The sequence below is a fragment of the Odontesthes bonariensis genome, chromosome 18, assembly GCF_027942865.1.
Source record: "Odontesthes bonariensis isolate fOdoBon6 chromosome 18, fOdoBon6.hap1, whole genome shotgun sequence".
NCBI lineage: Eukaryota > Metazoa > Chordata > Actinopteri > Atheriniformes > Atherinopsidae > Odontesthes > Odontesthes bonariensis.
In genome coordinates, this window is record NC_134523.1 from 19,140,402 (window position 1) to 19,162,191 (window position 21,790).

At 38.4% G+C, this 21,790-nt stretch overlaps 1 protein-coding gene across 1 annotated transcript; it reads right to left on the reverse strand.

Annotated features, from left to right (window-relative positions):
• Nucleotides 1-864: 864 nt before the first annotated feature.
• On the reverse strand, nucleotides 865-16,657 carry LOC142367410 (uncharacterized). Its single transcript, XM_075449377.1, has 5 exons — nucleotides 16,461-16,657; nucleotides 8,081-8,167; nucleotides 7,690-7,895; nucleotides 5,364-5,460; nucleotides 865-2,850 (listed from the first exon to the last, which is right to left on the reverse strand). The coding sequence occupies exons 1-4, from the start codon at nucleotides 16,525-16,527 to the stop codon at nucleotides 5,398-5,400; spliced, it is 423 nt and encodes a 140-aa protein (XP_075305492.1). The 5' UTR covers nucleotides 16,528-16,657; the 3' UTR covers nucleotides 865-2,850; nucleotides 5,364-5,397.
• Between the last annotated feature and the right edge of the window lie 5,133 nt (nucleotides 16,658-21,790).

Genomic DNA, 21,790 nt, shown 5'->3' on the forward strand with positions numbered 1-21,790 from the left:
TTCCTTTCATTTGCTTTCTGTAGTATTGTGTTTAGTCAAAAACCTTGTTGTTATTCTGGTTCCTTTTGTCCCTGTCACAGAAAAGTCTGTCTTTAGTAGAGGCCTAATTAATGATATAAACCTTTCAGCCTCTGTGTTTGCTTTTCCTTTGCCCCAACTTCAAATTTGGATTTGTGTCACAAATGTTTTCAGGAGGAAAATGATCAGCTCGAAGCAGTGGGGGTCAGTTTACCTCCCAAGTGGAGTTTAACTATCCAGAAATTGTAAATGGACTGCACTTATATAGTGCTTTTCTAGTCTAGTTTACAGGAAGTGATAACAGGTCCTGGTTTTGGTTCCTAAATAGACTAATCTATGTAACAGTCACAAAACCTGAGCTTATTTTTGAAACTGTTCTGGAAAGAACATTGTGTTCCTCCCATGAGTCCATGAATGTCTCTTAAAGCTTATATCAGGGCTTCATAGTTGTGACTCTCAATGTTGCTATGGTTGGCTTTTAAAAAGAAATGTAAAACATCAACGAAGCATTAATTCAGTGAGTCATAATGGAAGTAAGCTGGTGGACGAAGGTCTCTATACAGGTATTTTGTTTTGTATTTTTGTCGTGTTTTGGAGCAATCACAAGAATTTTCTTCAGGAGTAATCAAGCTGTATGGTCTGATCTTGTGCCAGAAGGCGCTCCTGTGGTCGAGGTTCGTGCACGAGGCCTAAAAAGATCAATGATCACCATGTAAAGACCGAGTCTAACCTGCTCTCTTCTTAGCAAACACATGAAACGTTATTTTATGTGGAACATCAGTCGTATATCTCTTTTTTCTACGCTTTAGTTTGTGTGTGCAGAGCACATCCCCTGAATTGAATAATAACAAAGAGGACGTTTATAATTTTCTAAATTTTTATTGTAAAACAAAAATATAAAAACAATAAAGCACATAAACATCTGTTCTTGATCATTCTCAAATCCTAATGGTTTTTGTATCGGACTAGTTTTGAATATTAAGAAGCTTTAGTTTTAGTCTCTAAAGGATATTTAAGCATCTAAATAAACGTTGATGCATTAAATATTTAACTTCAAAATAACTTTCTGGCACAAACTGTTTAAAAAAACGACTGGATAAAGGTAGTACTGTTTTCTAAGACTTTCACGTTGACAGGACACAATGTTAAATGCTTTAAAATATGAATTGAAATGGGTTGGTTGGAAAGCCAAGTTTCATGTATCGTCAGAACAGCCTGTAATAGAGGAAATGCTTGACATAAACTGGTAAGTGCTGCTTGTTGAAAAAGTGCTGGTGAGAAAATATATGAAGAAAAAAACTGTGGTGAAGTTTGTAATACAAAAAAAACAATTCATAGAATCATACAAACACAGCAGGGAAGTTTAGATTTGAGGTGATTTTTGTATTTAAGTATATTTTGTCAGCCTGCTCATGTTCTGATTGCTATGTAGAGTATTTTATAACATCAGTCAGAGGGCACCATTGACCCACAGTTAAATATTGAAATTCATTAATTGTCTGGAAGTTCATTCATTAAAAAAGTCCTGGATTTCTCCCTAAAAAAGATACAAACAGTTTCTCATTTCTGCTCTTAGAGGATCGGTTTTCTTAAAAATATATACAAATATATATGAGAAACTTGTCCAGAAGTCATTTTTAATTTAGTTTTACAGTTAATAAAGGAGTTTTATGAAGTTTTTCAGTAATACACCACATTAGGACGACATTCAGCCTAATTAAAACCAGATTCTGCTCAACCACAACCCCGCTCACCACAACTTAATTACATTTCTTTTCACAGCCATGTTCGAGTGTAACAGAATCATCATTTATGAGCCGCTTTAGTCTAGAAAAGGAGATCAGCAGATGGGTGGAAGACATATAAAATCCTGGACTGTGGCTCCAGAAACCAAGTTCACATCCAGGTCCAGAAGCTCTTTGGTTCAGAAAATGTTGTGGTTTTGATTCAGAGTAAATCAACATATTTTGTGTAATTGATAATTTCCTATAATAGTAAATTATTCTGCATTTGGAAAGAAAAAAAAGATTAAAAAGAAAAATGTTATGGGAACAATTAGGGAGCTTAACTGATAAATTAAAAACAAAGGAGGTCAATAAACTATAAAATAGTTCAGATTTTTACATTGTTCTTGTGCAACAGCAGGGCTACAACATGGAGAATGTAGGGCCAAAAAATACACGATTTGGTACATTTGCGAGACAGATTTCTAATAGATGGGGTTGTGCTAAAATAAGATCTTTTACAGTTTTGCTTTTTGGGGTCTCTGGAGGTCTTGGGTCAGAGTGGATATTGAACAGTGAGAATATTTCTGTAGAAGACAAAGACAATATTACAATGTTTGGCATCAGCATCTTTACATATGCTATTCAGCATAATTTCCTGATCTCTTTCCTGAAAAAAAACCTTTGCTGTTTAAAACATGAATGTCATTTCTACACAGGTTAACTCAGCAGTTTTGGCATTAATAAACATCTGTACTGTATATAATCCCAGCATATTATAACATTTCTCTATGCAGAGAGGATCTTGATCATGTCCTGGTTACCCAAACTCAGATATCAAAACTATGGCAGATATCCCTCTGAAATTATTCATTTGATAAAGTTCTTTTTTTCTTTCTTTTATATAAAACAGAGCTAAAATATAACTCTTGAGCTGGTGACAAAAAAGGTCTGTGATTGGCTGATGTCCGTTTGGTCCCACGCCGGGTACCAAAACATGTTCAGGATGGAGGGGAAGGAGGAGGAGGATGAAGGGGAGATTCAGCCTGCTGAGGATGAAGTGTTCTCGCCCAACCCAGGTCAGGTGATCCAACAGGCCGCCCAACAGCTGGAAAACAAGAAAGAGTCAATAAAAACATTGAACAAAGTACTTCAACCATGTTTTCAGGGACTCTTCGGCAGCAATCATCTAATATTCTTTTCAGCCACAAATAACTTCTTTGTGAATTTTCATCATGCAGACATGTCACACCTGTGTCAAAAACAGTCCAGCTGTTTTTACAAAAGCACATTTTTCAATGCAGTTGAGTCTATTCACTATTCAGAGGTTTGTTGATGTGTGTTGTCATGTGGCTTGGATACCCAGAGTTTTTGGCTTGCCATGTACGAATAAATGAATAAATAACACTGAGTTCATATCTGAACTATTCATATCTATTATAGATAATAAAATGAAATATAAATCAGTTGACAAACATGTAGTAGAGGAAGGTGTGGTAGAAATCTTCTGTGGTCGCCATCACTGGGTTGGGTTGTTGTTTTTGTGGCTTGGGAACAACTTAGCTGATGAGTGCACATGCAGCATCGACAGGTAACACAGGCTGTTATGGCCTTGCGTAGTTTGGGTGAGTACGGTGACTTAACCTCCCTTTCTCAGATGCAAACTCCCTCAACCCTTCAGCTCGCCTCCTGTAGGAGCCATTTGGACGATGTTCCAGCCTTCTGCACCAATCGCAACAGCTGCTGGCTCCACACCTCTTATTTAAAAGGCTCCTCCAAGAAACCTTCATGTGGTGGCAGCTGTGGCTCTGAGAACAGCTTGACCTTGGCTCAGATTTGTTGCTTTTTTAGTGGTTTAGACATCTTGTTGTTGATTCTGTTTGGCTGCAATTGTTAATCTTATTTATTTTTTAGTATGCTATCACATTTATGGACGCAGCGACTAGCTGTTATTGGTGTCAGTTGTTTCATTTATTTAGTTTACTTTTTTGTTTTCAGCCTCATCTCTTCGTAATAGAGATTTAATGTGGATTCTCTAAGTCTCTTATTGATATTATACATCACAGATGAACATTACTGTTCCTGAATTATGAAACTCGTTGCTCCTCTTCAGAACTAATCATGTTATTGACCTGTTACCAGTTAACTAGTTCAATAAGTGTTGACCAGTCTTTTGTTTTCCCTGTGAAAACAATCTTTCTAAATAGAATAAAACTTCTGACATTTTACATGCTGATGTTAGACTTTCTATAATGTGATACAGAGTTTAGATCATTTGCAAACCAATGTGTTTTGTTTCATAATGACATCAAATACAGCATTCATATTAAGTTGGAAACAGGGTTGTGGTTAAAAGAAGCCTCATCAGCCAAATGCAAGCCATGAACAAAATGTTTCATCGAACATGAAACAGACCAAAAACCTTTTGTCCTGACAGCAGACAAACTTTTGTATGAGTCACTTTTTATTCAGCAGCTTTAATCAGATTTTTACTCTAAATGTCAGGAGCAACAGAGAAAGTGAATCTGTCACAGCTCATAATGGAGAACTTTTAGAACCAACTAATTATATGAAGTAAAGCATTTAGGAAATCATTTAAAAACCGTCACACATAAAGCAACGTCATGCCAGCTGTCCAGCCAAACACAATAAAATGACCTCACCTGTCAGGAAGTTATCAGGAGTTTAGAGGAAACATTCAGTGCTTTTCTGAAGGTTTCTACCGGATCACACGATCTTCATCAGCAGATTCAGAGGCTCAGTTTTACACAGATAAACCTTTTAAAGTCAACATTTTTTGACAGCCAAAATCTTCTGTATTTTAAAAAGGGCATATTATGCCTGTCAGTTTGTTTATTTTATGCATGTGAGATGTTGGCAGATGTCAAACATAACTGAAAGTCGACAGCAAAGGGAGGCATTCTCTCCCACAGAAGGCAGTAATCCTGAGAGGAATTTAATGCCTCATTTGTAGTTCAGGCTTTTCTTTCTATACTGAAGCACAGAATGACAAAAAACATCATTATAAATAATGAAGCTTGTATTCTAGTGCTGAAAATATACTTTACATTCAAATAAGACTAAAATGAGGTCTTCAAACGTCAGGTTTTAGGTTTTGGTTCTGCTGTGACTAATAAAGAATATGGATTTTGAAGATGATGTAAAATAAGATCAGATCTGTCCGTAGCCGTCTAAAGATGGTGCTGATTCACATTAACACTGAAATAAACTCTTGAATGATGTACAATGGCATTAAAAAACACTAGGTCAACATTTCTGACATACAAAATAGTTAAATCAGTAAAAATATTCAGACGTTAGAGATGTTTCAACAATGCATCAGGTGTGTTCACGTGTTCATTCACAAACTTCCAATGCAGACTATTACGGTGAAGATGCAGGAAATATTTTTTCTCTTAAGGCTGCACAACTAAAAAGAAGTAAAGTTGCTTTCTATTAAAGCATTTAGGACAACCATGCCCTGGAGGACTGAGAGTCTACAGACAGGATCAGGGTTGAAGCAGGTTTTTAGAAACGGGACATTCAGTTATTCTCCTGATTGATCTTGAGACTCGTGATGAATTTCTCTCTCTAAATGTTCATCACGTGTGTGCGCCTCACCTGCTAAGTGTGTGTGTGCTCACAGTGGTGTGTGTCACAGCTGCTGGGATTTCACCACCATCAGAATGAAGAGAGTCCAGACCAGCGTCCGGAATTCCTGCAGACAGTAAACACATCTTCAGCTGACGGAGACATGCAAATCAGATAAGAGATCAGACGCTGGTAGCAGGTAGAAGTCTGGTTTATGAGATAAATTTTCTGGCTAAGAAACAAGCGCCCCCTGCTGGTAGACTTATTGAAACTGGAGTTGCAGCTTTGCAAACATCTATTCTATTTCTGACATCTGCTATTAGCTGTTCGACTTTAATAATGCACCATCTCACAGATGATTGTCTGCTGTAACACTAACCGGCTGTGCTGCACTTTTCTTTATTTTCAGAGATGCTAGACTCATGTCAGTTCTCATGAAACATCAGTCAGCAGGATTTCATCTGAGAGGTTTGAGGTAATTTAATATGTTTTGTTGCAAGTGGTAATTCAAACATTCCTTTGACATTTATTCCATCTTACATCGTATACATCATATCATATACTCTAGGAGAGCGTTTTGGGACAAAACGAGGCAGAACAGATCTGACTATGGACTAGGACTATAAACGTAGGAGAAAATATAGGATTTTATTGGGGATGTGTGCCCTCAGAACACTAAATCTTCATTTCTGAGGTTTTAAACGAAGACAAACAACGGTTCATGAACTTGTTTCTACTGCTCTGGTTATGGTGTCAAAGCTTTAAGACATTTCTGGTGGTTGTTCTTGTAACTGAACACTGAGTCATTCACCTCCGAGACGTTGCTCAACACCAGACTGATTCAACCCAGAAAGATCAAAAACCACAGACCACAGATCAGCAGTACATTCAATCATACTTCAAAGCATAACATACTTTATGATATACAATTTTGTTCTGGAGACATGGAATGTAATGAGAGATTTGAGAGACTTTTGTTGTTGTGATATTATTTTCAGGTTTTTGTTTCCTCTTCTTTCATCCAGCCTCTCCTTTGTTTTCATTCAGTTATTTTGAATTTTCTTGGGTTATTTTTTGCTTGTATATTTTTACCCTGATACTCTGTGTCTGCCTGCAGACTTGTGACAACCTACATGAGTGTTTTTTGTCTGCAGATACGAGGAGTGTTTTGTTTGTTGATGCTGGCATAGATCAGATCTACACTTACAGAGTCCAGATGGACTTTTAACAGAAGCCACCTGCTCTCAGCTACTGAGTCAGCACTTTTATAAATAACATCAGACAGAATGCAGCTTTGATCCTGATCATTGATTCCAGAGGTTTGTGATGTTTCTGCTGCTGAATTCATAACATCACAGCGAAGACATGACCAGCTCAACTGGAGTTAAAAGTTGGAACAGCATCTGTGTCCTGAAAGACTTCAGCTGAAAATGAACTAGCCTCTCCTTGCTTGCTAGCTTCTGGTTTCACCAATTTCCTCATGTAGTCAGGACTGGTTTCTGAAAATAGTCTAAGTAGAACATAACAGCTATAGGTGGTGCTCTGCAGAATCAAACTAGGAAAGCCATTGCCCAAATTCTCAGATGTTGCTCATAATTTGCTTTCCAGCACATGGTAATAAGGTTAAAAACTTGATTTTTAGTTGTGCAAGATTCTAAAGTAAAGAGTTAAACTCAATGTAATGATGAGGACGTTGGATGTAGCACTACTGTCATAAAAGCAAACCTCAATCTGAACCCTGCACATTCCAGCTATACATGAGTATTTGTTGTCATGCTGAAGAGGCTGAAAAAGACACAAGACGCCATTAAAAATGTCAAAAGGCACGGTAGGGTAATGTTACAGGGACATATTTTCATTTACTGCGGTAAACGTGATGTACAAACGAAAGGAAAAGAAGGAAGTAATAAGTAAATAAAATCTTCTAGTTTATCTGTAATACAGATTGCTGTTTCTGATTTACATTTTTGAAAGTTTTCAATGTGGCGTATGTGTAAAATGAAATCATGTGCAGCACAATCATGCATTTTATGTACTGTATTACAGTACCATGTATTGCAATCAAAGAACATTTTGAAAGGCTGCAAACTTCCAAAATGACCAAAATTTTTTACTTGAGAGTAACTTATTTCCATCTCGTTCTGAAGCAGAACTGAGACTTCATCTGTGAGGTAGCGCTGATTATAATGAGATTATAGCTTACTGGTTACTTAGTTACTTAGTTACTGTAGCCAAACTAAACATGGTGTAACTGGTATGAATTAGCTTTAATTGAAGTGCAGCAGATTTCCATTTGGGGTTTATAGTAAGATATTAACACATCTACATCTTCAACTGATCAATAAGTCATTCTTACCAGAGAAACAGGAGGTGATGCAGCACTACGGACATCGATTTTGCTCCTCTCTGTGGGCCCTCTGGTAGTTGCCATGGTAACTGTCACATCCTCCTGACCCTGCTGTCCTCCCGTCACCGTGTCTTCTTTCCCTTCCTGATCCTCATCTTCCCCTTGGCCGATGAATTGCTCGCTGAACTTGTCCAGGTCATCGCTGCTGGCGTTACCTGGAAGCATCACCGAACATCCCACAGCTGTGATTTTGTTTTTCCTCATTTATGTTTCTTTTCTCTCGAACTGCGGATACTTCACCTCAAACTGTCAGTTAGTTGAAACGATCTGAGAAGAAAAAGCCCCCGTCTTTTTCTATCTGTCCTGTAGAGTCTGTCTGTTGAGCTTGAGTTTGACTTACTGTAGAAGCTGTACTCGAAGGTGGCATTGTAGTCGGTGTCGTAGTCTGGAGGTGGTGTGAAGTCGCCGTACTCCTGAGCCTCACAAACTGCAAACACAACAGTGATGTTAGCGTCTGTCGGATCACAACGGACTGCAAACACACCAGAGTGTTCATTCAGTTGCTGTCTTAATCTAAAACAACCTCATGGGTTATTCATTTATGCCAACCAAAAAAAGCTTTAGTGGTCGTGAAAGCGGCTCCACGAGTCAAAATCCCATCATGGGATGAAGTCTCATCGTAAAAAGAAGGTATTTTGGCTAATTTTCCAAACTTTTCCAAGTGATGTTATAGCTTAAACCAAAGGAAACGAGGATGGCTTTTGGTAGAGTTTTGTGGTGTTATTGATTGAATGTTACTCAGAAGAGAGAAAACAGCTGCCATATGTTGGTCTAAACACACATCCCACAGCTGAAAGTGAATAAATGATTGAAATAAATGATAAATTATTAAATTTATTATTATTCAAGCCCCCTCCTTCCTTTTAAGAAGACTGTGGTTTGTCAAAGAAAACATTTGAGAATGACATCTGCTCCAAAATCTTGAAACTCGAATACGAGTCATCTTTGTTTCCTTCTGCCTGTAGTGGCGGAACTTTACAGGACAATTTTGAGTCAGAGGAGGGCTGACAGTTTTCCTCTGTTTTCAGACTTTTCTGCCAGACTGCTAAATATGCCTCAATAAAGCAACACTAGAAAACCTTGAAACTTTGTGCTTCTGACTCATTTTGAAGCACACTGAGTTCATGACTTTGGTTTCCAGGCCCGCACCACACTGTTGTGATTGATGGACGCCTGACATTTTTGTGGGCTTTATGATGGCGCCTTTGTGGCCTTTTCAATATGATTACAAATTTGTGTGTACGGCTGTACATGTGCAGGGCTCAAAAAGTTTTTATGACATTGTTGTAACATCCCACATCTGTAGGGGGGAGCCAAAGAGCAAATTATTTGCCAAATTCTCACCGTTAAAACCCCCCACAAACTACTTCACAATTAACACAGTTCACTAATTGGACTTATTTATTCATGAACTTCTTACATATTTTTTTATTAAAACATAAACATGTAATAATCTGCATTTTCTTTATTTGAATTTTTTTGTAACTGATTTGCTTTATTATGTGGGGCTTTATGTGTTATATGTGTTTGAATTATGAATAAATACTAGTGTAGCAACATTTTTTAGTGTATCTTTTAAGTATTTTGGGTTTATTTCGCAATATATTTTGTGTTAAAGAAAAAAGAATCAATACAGAACTCAAAATGCAAAATCTTATTAAACCTGTACTTACATATAAATATCCTCATGGTTATTTCTCATTACGTTGTGAAGTCCCTTGTGACTTAAGCTTGGATGAGTTTGCAATATCACATGGGTCTATTGTGTTAAAGGAAATTCTAAAAAAAGAAAAGTTAGAGGCCAAAAATGCATCAATATCCACAGTAAATTGAATATCTGTGGAGTAAGATAGACATTTGCTCACATTTCTAATAAACCACTGAAAGAATGCGCTATATGTGGTCCTCATAGTAGTGCAGTCACTACACATGAGGAGAATGCCTTAACTAAGAACTAAGCCACAGCACTGGTTATCGACGAGGTAAGTCAAGCCAGGTGTGGTAATTGACTATGAATGCACTCAGGTAAAAGGGGCAATGATCTATGCTATGATCCTAAACAAATGTGAGAAATTTAAAGACATAATCCAGCCTGCCAGCAGCAGTCAAAACCTCCATGTGTGAACCTGACAGTTAACACGCTGATCGATATCACTACCACATCAATAAGCTACAACTGTTAGACCTGCTGTGCATTGTACTCAGTTCATGAGCTGCAGGTGTATTCTTGTGGTATGTAAGATAGTTTTATTCTCTCTCAAAAGAGACGCAGAGTAGTACTGGAATGTTATACAACATTCTCGTACTTTTGAACCTAAAGGTATCAGTACCACACTGTTAAAACTGTTTATTCAAGTAACATTCCTTATATAAAAATCTTCCCAAGTTATAATCGTGAAATACATGACATAAAAAGATACTTCAGGCACCAACACTAAATATACTCATAATGTTTAATGGTTTGTTTCAAAGAGGTATATAAAGTACCTTTGGGACTGTATTCAATGAAGCATAATTATGTATTTATTATCAGTGTTTCTTTAGTACTTAAAATGAATCTAAAGCAGCATGTAATTAGAGATATCAGATAAATGCCAGACACATGAAATATGAAGACAGAGCAATGTACTTCAGCTTTGAGGGTACATTACTTGAGGAAATGTGATGATTTCCAGCTGTTTTATGATGATGCCCTGTTAAAAGTTTCATCTCAATCTTTTTTTCCAGGTTATTCAGGGTTTTTCCACATCTGCATGCATGAAAGTTATTTTCCACCAGCCTCCAGCAGAAACTGTGGGAAGATTTGGCTCTGTTTTGGCTTCACAGTGAGCCTCTGCATGTTTTCACTTCATTGTTGAAGAGAGTTGTAGTTATTGTTTAAAGGAGACTAAGCTTCTCTCGTATAGCAGGCAAACCACTAGTCTAAACAACGTGTCAGTAAACAGTGGTGGAGTCCTACTGCTGGTTTCAGTGTAGCCAGAGCTACTTTAGATATAGCTTAAATCTTTTTGGTAAGTAGTTGATTATATGTGTTGTTCAAACATAAGTTTAATTAGGTTTTAATCAGGGTTTGCTTGTTACAAGAGGCTAAAGAAAAGCTTTTTTCAGAGAAGTTCCAGAAGGATGGCATGTAAGAGAACAAAAGCCTTCAAACATTTACTCCTGGCTTGTTCCCAGATTTTCCATCAAGCTCTCAAGCATACTTTTTTGCATCATGTCCTGCCTTCCCTTGCGTTCTACTCAGTCGCCACTCTATTGTTTCCAGCTGTGAGAGCACATCTCCAGCACAGCACCTCACACTTTGAAGTGAGTGTGAGATTGTTGATTGCAGAGAAATTGCACATGGATTTTTGGCATATTCTCCAAAAAGTGTTGGAGTGTTCTAGTGTGAAATTCTTTAAATGATAAACTAATGTTTTGCTGAAACTGACTAAGGTTTATTCAAACTAAGAATATTCTGAGATTTAACTATGTTTTAATGGAGAGCTCATTTTTGTTTTTAAGGTTTTAACTAAAGTTTGACCTGGTTTGACTCCAGTTTCTTATCTTTTGCTTGTTTTCTGATCTTTAGTAAGGTTGAAATCTTTACTTGAGCTTAAAATATTCTCAGATTTGGACTTTCTGATTGAAGTTTCTTTCTAAACCAGAACTTAAAAGTCATACCAACACAGATAAACAGAAAGCTATTATCAGAAGATATAAAGACATCCATTATATCATCGGATGAACATAGGACTAAATATTTCCTCCAGCACTGGAACAAACAGCCTCATTATGATTTAATGTCACAAAAGGCTGCTGTCTGATAAATCTGAACTAAATGATCGTATCAAGAGCCCACATGAACGTCATGTGACCCGATGACCCTGGTTTGACCACAGTGACCATAAGCTGACATCACTCTTTTAATGATCCAAACAAGTGAAAACTGTCTGAGCTCTGAGAAAAAGAAAATGAACCAGCTGACTGAAACACAGTTCCTGCATTAATCTCAATCATGTTTAAACATGTGACAGTAAACCTGTCTGAGCCCTCGCTGACACAGAGTTTAGGTATGTGATCCTCCAAGTAAATGCATATTATACCATCATTTTAATACTTTTGCCATGGAGTGATAATCCAATGATCCTTTTTTTTTGTACAAACTTGGAGCAAGATGAATGAGAATGTTATTTAAAAAAAACAAAACCAGGTTATGGCTCACTGTGGAGGCTCTGGTACCTCTTTATGTGTGTCAATTTTATCTTAAGTGGCTCTGAAGGCCATTTAGACGATTTGTTTGGTCCTTTTCATGCCCATAATTGCAATTTGGATGGTTTAAGAGATCCTTCAAGAGGTGGAAATGTCTTCTAAGTGGCTTTAGAGGTGTTGTAGAACGTTTTGATGGATCCGTTAGGAGGTTATGTTGGTCCTTTAGGTAGATGTGCTGGATCTTTGGGGTGTTCTAGTAGTGCTTAAGATGCTGTTAGATGTCATTTGGTGGGTTACTAGTGCTCCTCTAGTTGATTCTGGTGGTTTAAAATGATTTAAGAATCCATGTGGGGAATAAATGGTCCTTTGTAAGTGATTGATACAAAGCTACAAAGGAAATGTTTGTATTTTTCCAATGTTTTTTTTTTTGCTTCAGTGCTTTGCTTTAGTGGTTTAAAATGGGGCATAAAACAATGACACACTAATCATTTCCATTTCCACTTATGGCTTGTTTCTAAATTAAATTTGCACAGAGAATCACAAGGTTTTAATATAAGCTGGTTCCATCCAAATGCTTTACACTTTTCAGAATAAAATAGAATAGAAAATACTTTACTTGATTTTTATTTATTGAACTGCTTTTAAGATAAATAAAATCAGAAACCACTAATAGAGCATTATCTATCTATCTATCTATCTATCTATCTATCTATCTATCTATCTATCTAACAGATAAACAGCAGGTGGAGCTCATTCTCCAGTCAGCCTTTGAAGCAGGTGGATGGGTAAGCAGCAACAGACATTAAGAGAGATCTTCTTAAAACAGATGAAAAAAACCTTCAGCTAAAGTCTGATGGGAAAGCTGCTCCCCCAGGACCCCCCACATCCTTCCCCACATCCATCAGCTGCATGAGAGTCCGAACCCTCTCAGTGTTTCCCTGAGAAAATGTTTTGCTCTTCGTCCAAGTTTCACATCATAACTCTGATTTGTCAAACCTGTGTTGATGGCTGATGCTGAGAGATCGCTGATGCGCCTGTCCTCCCAAGAAGCTGGATTTATTTGGCTTTTATCGCGGTTCCCACATACATTAACATAAACATTTAAAACTTATGTTGCTATTTGCTCCACGGCCCTCTAACCCTCTTCTGCAGCAGCTGCTTCCAAATGAAATAAACCAATTACATTTCTTGTTTCTCTGGCCGTAAATTGTTACCAGCAGCTTTTTGCGTATTTCACCATTCACATATTTATAGCTATTAAGTTGCTAATTCTGAGAGCTGCAATTGATGTTTCATAATGTTCTTTTAGTTAATGAGCAGCTTCTTTCACATGGACACAAGCTAACACGTCCTCACAGATGTTTTTTGTTTTAAATGTGTATTGACTGTCCCAGCTTTTTGTAGTCATGTTCATCATCAGGTTCTGAAACACACATGTCCAAAACATCACAGGTCATCTGCTTTTACACTCCGACTCAAGTGTACAAACAGCTGCTGGACTCTGCAGGTGAGCCCCGACGCTACTTCCTCCTCTGGAAAACGCACACATATACTCACTAACGGGACACTAACCTGAACCGTAAAGCCAGACTTTAACCTCCAAACAGAACTTTAAAGGTCTGCTCCAAAGTGAGTATTAGAACAAATGTCCTCATGAGAGAGGAAAGGTCATCATGTTTCCACGAATGTCCCCAGAGACCAAACAGTTCCTCAAAAACACAGCCATTAAAAAAGATCCTGACTCAGTGAATGAGGTCAGTCGGTGATAATCTGCTATCTCTAATCTGTCAAATCTGATCTGATTTCTGTCAATCAACCTGTCACACCTGCTCTTTTACATGAGATTAAATGGTTCAGTTCACCCAAATAATCAGAATGTCCATGATGAGCTGAGACATCCTGGTGAGTAAATAACACTGAGAGGTCCCATTTGAGCTACAGTTACAGCTCAACTGGGACATTTAACTGGACCACCGTCCATGTTTCGGTATACATGCACTGGAGCAGAATCAGCTATGTCCAACACCAGAAAGACATGTACTGTGTGAGAAAATGTTTAATACATTCGGTTGCTTTTATTTTGCTCTGTACCTGTATCATACAACAGAATTCACTGCACAGACTTCTTTAAGTTACCTGAATGTTAATTTTATCAGATGAAGCTGCGGTTATAAAATCAGGATTTTATTAGAGCAGAGCGACAGTCTGGAAACGCTTTAAATACTCATGAGTAGACGTGTTTTCTCATGTTTTCTCATTTTCTGCCACAGTTTCTGATATGTTTTGTCATCTGACAAAATAAACAGAAAAATACGTGAATGAGAGCAGCTTTATTGGGAATTCAGGCGTGTTAATATACACTGAACACTTTATTGTTTTTTACAAAAAGTCTGGCTGGTTACTGTGTTGGATTAGGTAGAAATGGACCCTCTTGGGTCTATCAGAGTCCACGACTCGGCTGGTCCAGGTGTTGCATGGTCTGTCTTTGTAAAGCACATGTTCTGAGTTTTTGGGCCCCATTGCTTTTCTGTCTCTATAAGTTTGATTTGATTTCCTGTCTCTAAGATATGACTGAGCTCACCATCAAACACAGTAATCTGTTTCCATGTCCCTGTGGGGACATAACATTGACCTAGAGCATTCCTGTACAACAACCTTCAAACCAAATCTTAACAATCAAAAATGGAACATGAGGTTCCCAGTCATTTAAAGGTCCCCACTGGGACATAAACTGTCGTACACTCACATGGGGGGATGATGGGAAATTAGGGGGTGGGTTGCTAATAAATCATCAAACAGGAAGTGTGTCATCTCTAAGTGCCTGTCAATCACGGAGCTCTATCAGAGCAGAGGAAATGAAAACCATCTGACTCACACACACAAACACACACTGCCTGATATCACCTGTCAATCACACTGAGTGAGTGAGACTGCGATGTTTCTTCTCTGCTCAGAAAAGTAAATAAAGAAGGAATAAAAGGAGGAAAATGCGGTGAAGAGGGAAGGATGGAGAGGAAAGAAAAGACAGAGGAGAAGTTCGAAAAGAAAAAATGGAATTAGGAAAGACAGGATGGGAAGAAAAAAGGGAAGGAAAGAAGGGAACTAATAAAGAAAGAAGGCGATGAGAGCAGAAAGTTGAGAGGCAGGAAGAACAAGAGAGAAAAGGAGGAAAAGACAGAGAGGAGAGTGACAGGAAGTTGAGAAAATAAAAGCCTGGGGGGGTCCGTAACAGTGTGGGGGCGTTTGTTGGCAGAGTCACATGATTCTTTGAGAAACTTGACCAAAACCAGCTGTTCAACAAACACTCACTGACACACACGTACAGTCCAACACATGCTCGGCGCAAATGAAATCATAAATAAATTCAACAGAAAGCAGCGTGTAGTTCAGGGACTGTTGGTCCTTTCACATTTATGAAAAGCAGCCGTTAGCTGGTTAAATTCCGGCGCCAGAAACAGCTGTTCAGATCTGTACTGATTCCTGTAACCATGACGACCCTCTTCCTTCAACCAGGTCAATCAGAAACCTGTCACATGACCCATCTGTGAGGAAGAAGCTTAACGGCTAAACTGCGATTTGCTCACAGTTTGCAATGACTTTTAAAAACCAAACAGTGGAAGCAATGGTCCAAAATCCTAAAATCCAATAAAACATCAGATCATCCTTCTGGATCATACTAGTACATCACTGCATCTCGGTGGGCCTTTAAACTGCCAGAGGTCAACAAAAACGGGGTTCAAAGCAGGTTCAATTACTCTTTAAACTTGACCTCCATTTAAACTAAGAGCTGCACATCTTCACAGTGACCTGATTTAATTTCTTTAAAGCTCAGTGAGCCCAAATCACATCAGCTTTATATCTAACTAACTAACTAAACATCAACACAAATACCAGCAGTCACCTGCAGGAGAGTGCAAATGAATGCATTTTGCACATTTATCAAATATGAGATGACTGATTTAGCTTAATTTCAAACCAGATCTTCGATCTTCCTAACTAGCAGAAGGAACCATTTCTTTTTGCTAAAGTAGAAGCAGTGATTACAGAGTACAAGTCCTGTATTCAAAACCCAAAAAGTATCAACATCAAAACAAAGGTGTGTGTTGATGTGTCTACAGTTTGTTTCCCTGTGAAACAAGTTGCTCTTTTCCCACCAACAAAAGGGTCTTGCTCAAACCTCTCAGAACCATTTGCAACTTAAAAATGACAAATATGAGAAATTAAAAACTTGCAAGTGTCCTCCGATCACAGCTGACCTCACTACTTTTACATCTTTGCAAAAATGTGAGTAATTCCTTTTGCAGATGTGCATTTACTTAGATTCTTCAAGTTTAAACAAATACGCATGTGTTAAAGTCAACACATGAGCTGATTCTGCTGTCCACATACAAACACAGAAGAAAACCTCAAGTCGCTGCAGCAGCAGCAGCAGGGGGGGTAAACATGTCAGCTTACAGCTAAACACAGAAATTAATTCAGCAGAACAGGAAGTGGAACAGCTGCAACAGTCAGACAGTTAAAAGACTCACCAGCAGTCAGCAGCAGCAGCAGAGAGCCTCCAAGCAGATTAAGTGACAGAAACCTGAAACTGGACATTATTCACATGGACAGGCAGAGAGGGGGAGGAAGGATGGACGGGTGGATGTATGAGTGGATGGACAGAGAGACAAAGAGTGAACAGAGACAAAGGACAGAGAGGTGTGATGCTCTGAGCGACAGGGCTCTGAATGAACATGAACACATTTAGAGAAAAGGGGAGGAGAGAGAGTAAGAGGGGGAGGAGAGGGATAAGGAGGGGGAGGGCTGATCTGGTTTTCCTGCCAAGTTTGTTCCCTGTTTGCCAAACATGAAGAAAGAGACATTCACAGTCAGACAGAGAGTCACAGGAACAAAGAAACAGAACTCATTTCTATTACATGTGCTCTGTCTCATCTCTTTTTTTTTTATTATTGTAAAGTTGTGCAAACTGCCTCAGACTGATTATATCTACACCCAGCTTAAAGTTTACCCAGGTTTACCTCAAACTGCTGTATTTCCCCATGGCGTGTCTACTGTGTCTGTGTGAGTCATGTTTACTCTGCATCTACACCTCCACTGTAGAGATTTAGAGGAATAAGTCACGCAGAGCAGTGGATACCATGGGAAGAAGCAGCTTTCCAAAAAAGTAGATTTTTAACTTGGACCTTTTCAATAATTCCCTCCTTGCATTGGTAAAATCTCTGCTCATTAGTTTAAAATTTAAAAATTAAAGATAAAATTTTTTATTTCACATCCAAATAATCCTCTCATGCCTTAAAAAGGCAGAGTTGTAACTCTACACCTTTGCTTCATTTAAAATGCGCAAATCTGTGAATATGCAAATTGGCTGCAGCTGCTCATCCTCCACTCTGTTCTTATACCGGTGACTGTTCAGCTTGAATTAGACCCTTTTCCCACCAAAAAGTTGTGAGAAGATGGGGGGGGGGGGGGTTTTGTTTGTTTTTTAAAGCAGGTAGGTCCTCTAAAGCAAGGTTACTAAAGCCTTTCTCACTGTAAGGAGCGGCATCTTTACCTTTGCTGTACGAGTCCTGACAGAACTGGAGTTACGTCCAACGACGTTGGGTTTATGAACATAATCCTTGGTTCTTTGATAAAAATGTGAGGTGTTGCAATCAGCATGGTTACACGCACAGTTGAACTGAGTTAAAGTGAGCATTCAATTGGATGCAAATGGATAGAACGTTGGAGCATGTACAGAGGACCTGGGCACATTTACGTCTAGTTGAGTTTATACATGAAGGGGTAAATCAAGCCACAACCACATTATCTGGGATTGTTGGTCTGGCTTTTGAGAATTTCCAAGGATTTCAATCAGCCGAACATGTTTACATGCATTTTAAAAGTAAAAACACAATAGTTTTTCCATTCAAATACCGTGTAAACGTGTTCACTGTGGGAACTACCATTGAGGCTCCAATGACACGGCGTCTTTTATGGCTAACTGACCACTCCCTGCTTGTGATGGACACGTTTCTTGAACAAAAAGATGGATAAGTTTTCTAAAATGCAGCAAAAATAACATCTGTAATTTGTTGGTGCAAGGGGCCCTCACTCACCAACTCCATTGAATTTAGCACATGTAAACAAATCTAAGGGTTTATGAAAATAACAAAAAAGTAGACAGGAGAGAACATGTTTACCACTGTGTTACATCACCCTTTCTTTTAATGACACAGTTGAATCATTTAGGAACTGCTGATTGTTGGAGTTGTGTCTGTTCTTGCTGAATACAAGATTTCAGCTGCTCAACTGTCTGTCTTTGTGGTCGTCTGATTCTCTTCTTCATGATGTTCTTCATCTTCAATAGTTTTTTTTGCATGTTGAAACTATCTCCTGAGGTCCTAATAAAATGTCCGTGAAATGCTTCGGTCAAAATAACACAGGGAAACAACAGCAGCTCCTTTTATTTCGATTAATTCAACCCTTTATTCTTGTGGATTATTTTAGGGCGTGAAAATAATCCCTCCTCGACCCGACTCGTCCTCAGGGTCTGTCTTAATTGAGATCTGTAGTACTTAATAACTCTTGGAGCAAGTTATTTCAGAAGGACAGAGCAAGACTTAACTGGAGAGAAAATACATGACTGACCATCTTATTCTCAAATACTTACATTTCCCTCGTCTGCAGCTGGATCTTTGACAGCCGGTAGGTTTCTGATCCCTTTTTTGGGTGCAATGTCATCATGAATCATGTGTTGAATGTAACAGCCGCCGTCATATCCTCCAGCATTCTGCGACTGGTAGATACTATCAATGTTTCTCTCTTTGCCTCTATTCCAACTTCTTTATTTATTTAATTTTATTTGATTGTGTTACAGGCGTCAAATTCTGGAATTACATCCATCTAATTTCTATACCAACTTTTTTCTATACTGCTTTTTTCGAACCAGAAAACTTCTTACAGTGAGGTGAGCACACCTGTGCAGCCCCAAATTCTAGGATCATTTATATTTTCTAAATACACTGAAGCTGCTCAGTGAGCACATAGAAAATAACTTGAGATTCAAAATGAACAAAGTTAACCAAATACAGATTTTAATTCTTGTTTTATTTTTAGAAAACTCCTCAACTTTCAGGAATTGAGGTTTTTAGCTTTTGTCTCTGTTCTGACTCCAGTTTGGAAGCCAAACTGATTTATTTCTGTGCGCAAAAGGTGGCAGAACATCAGTCCATCAGATCTCTGATCTCAAATTCCTGCTCTCGCCTTCGGAGGTGTGTTTTTATTAGATTTTTCCTGTCTGGTCTTGCCCCCCCCCCCCAGTAAAACACATTGTCTTCCTCGGGCAGGAAAACCCACAGCTGCAGCAGCGCTCATGCACAACACAACATATTGTCAGCTCACGTTTCAGAGACTCGGCAGGTTCAGCTCAGAAGTGAAGTGAAACCAGCGGCTGAAGCGGAGCAGCATCAAACTGGTCCAGTTGGTGTGTACAGGGTTAAAACCAGTTTAAGAAAATGTGCGCTCCAAACCTTCTGAGTAATAGAAGCTCTTTGTTTCTTGTTTCACAGCTGGATGTCAAACAATAGACTCTGGTCTTTGTTTTTAGTTCTCAGGGAAATTCACCGCAGGGTGACCTAATCAGTGATGTCAGCTTTGACCACATATAGACAACTAAAGGTTCGGTCTCTGAGGAAACACATTCAGCTTTTGAGTTCCCATCCTGTTTCAGTCTGTAGACGGGAGATAATTTACAAGGTATCACCACCTTTTCACAAAGTATACATACACCGGATAACAGGGTGCTTTTTCACGAGTCCAAGTCTGTGGAGTGGAAACCTTTAGATGATTTATTGGAAGTTTCTACAAATGTTTGGCCATCTATGTTGGACACGTCGAGACAAAACTGATCTGCTTTTCTATACAATTTAGTAAAGAATCAATACAATAAATACATTATTTAGAAATTTAAGAGACAAAATTTTGAATAAGTGCAGAAGCAGTGACAGCGTACAATATATCATTCTGATTTCACTGAGTGAAGCTTGGACATTATTTATCTAAAACTGTTTAAATTCTAAGATTTATGCTTCTTCTTTTCTGAAGGATGAATCTAATCTGAAACATGTGACTGTAAACATGCTTTTAAAGACAATAGCCGTTGCTGAAAATGACTCATTCTGAACCTGACGCCTGGTTTCATCCTGCTGTAATTTTGCTGCCAAACCAAACAGGGATTGAAAACAACAGCAGATCAAAAGTTAATCTGTTGTGTTGTAGAACGTAGCGACTGAAAACAAAAAGTCTGGAAACACAATTACACCAGACACAGATGGGGACACAGATGCACCAGCTTAACACCAGCCTGTCAGAAAATAGGACAACAAAGGAAGTGGCTGACATTTATCTGGCGTTTTTTGGTTGTGTTGCACTGACTTTACCTTCAAACTGTCAAGATTTATTTACATTAATTTCAGTGGGGACCCAATAATGGCCATATAAGCACTGAACAGTAAATGAGTTGGTGAATCTTTAATGAGCTAAAAAGACTTTTTAACAAATTTTTATACAATATGATAATATATATATATATATATGTATATCCATCCATTTTCTATACCTGCTTAATCCAATTCAGAGTCGCGGGGGGACTGGAGCCTAGCATGGCCGAGAGGCAGGGTACACCCTGGACAGGTCGCCAGTCCATCTAAATATATATGTTAATATTACATTTTGAAACACCTATTGTTTCTCTGGCATTAAAGGGAAAACAAATAACAAAAACAACTCATAACGGTTATCAGCCATCTGCCAAATTATCATCTTAAGCATTGATAATGGCACCAGCCCGGAATTTTACAGTAAAATCCTCATGTTTGACGAGTAATCTGGTTATCAACGAGTTGGGGTCGAAAGAAAAATGTAATTTTAAGGGATGAAGAGCTATTTTGTATTCAAATGTTTTCAATAACTAGAGTTTTACCTCAGGACACGAATAATCTACAAAACAAATGTATGTTTGAGTATTTTGTGCATGGATTATTTTCAGTTTCATGCGTGGAAATGGCCCGTAGATGGAAACCGTGTCTTAGAAACAGGTTTATATCCAAGTAGGTTTGTCAGGTGTGTTTCAGTAGTCAGGTAGATAATAATGAGTAGTGTGTTGTAGACGATGGTCCAAAAATTCTGTGTTCCTCCTTGTTTTTAGACTCAAATCTGTTCAGGCTGTAATCTGGTGTGAGAGCTGGATTAAATCAGATTAAAGACAAACCTACAAACTTCTTATTTGTCGCACGCAGCTCATAGGTTTGTCCACATGAAACAGGGGCTGAGTGAAATCCACCTGGTGTCTTTATTCTTCCAGTGTGCAAACAAAGCAAAGATCAGCAGTGGACGGTGATTCCTCTGTAATTATCTCGGAAATGGAGGTTTTATTTTTCGGAGGCAGCTGTGATTATCAGATTAAAGTCTGCAGCAGTTCTCAGAGGCAGAATATCTGACTCAAGTCCAAGCGCAGTTAGTCTGAAGTGAACTGACTTTTACCACAGCTGGCATGTAAACAAGTTAAGAGCAGTTTAAGATAAAAAAAAAAAACAAGTCAAAGCATCAAAGCTGCTGTAATGGCGAATTTCCTTCCTCTGAAAAAAACATCTTCCTGCTGGTCACACCAACAGCAAGACCGCATGCTGGGACACTATTCACAATGCTAATGCTGACTAGCAGAGCTGCTAACAGATGCTAATGAATGCTAATGGGTCTTGTGATGGTCACATTCCCCAGCTGTGACAGCCAGAGGTTATACTTTAACTCTAGTAGTACTGTTGTTACTTTAAAGAAGATGTAATCATTATCATGACAAAAAAAACTGCTTGAGTACTTGTGT

What these genes read in the sequence shown, in the direction of transcription:
- LOC142367410 (XM_075449377.1), bottom strand. Translation starts at nt 16,527, where the DNA reads ATGTCCAGTTTCAGGTTTCTGTCACTTAATCTGCTTGGAGGCTCTCTG. An exon ending in GCTGCTGCTGCTGACTGCTG is followed by an intron (nt 8,168 to 16,460) that starts GTGAGTCTTTTA and finishes TTGTGTTTGCAG; the next exon opens with TTTGTGAGGCTCAGGAGTAC. An exon ending in CTTCGAGTACAGCTTCTACA is followed by an intron (nt 7,896 to 8,080) that starts GTAAGTCAAACT and finishes TGATGCTTCCAG; the next exon opens with GTAACGCCAGCAGCGATGAC.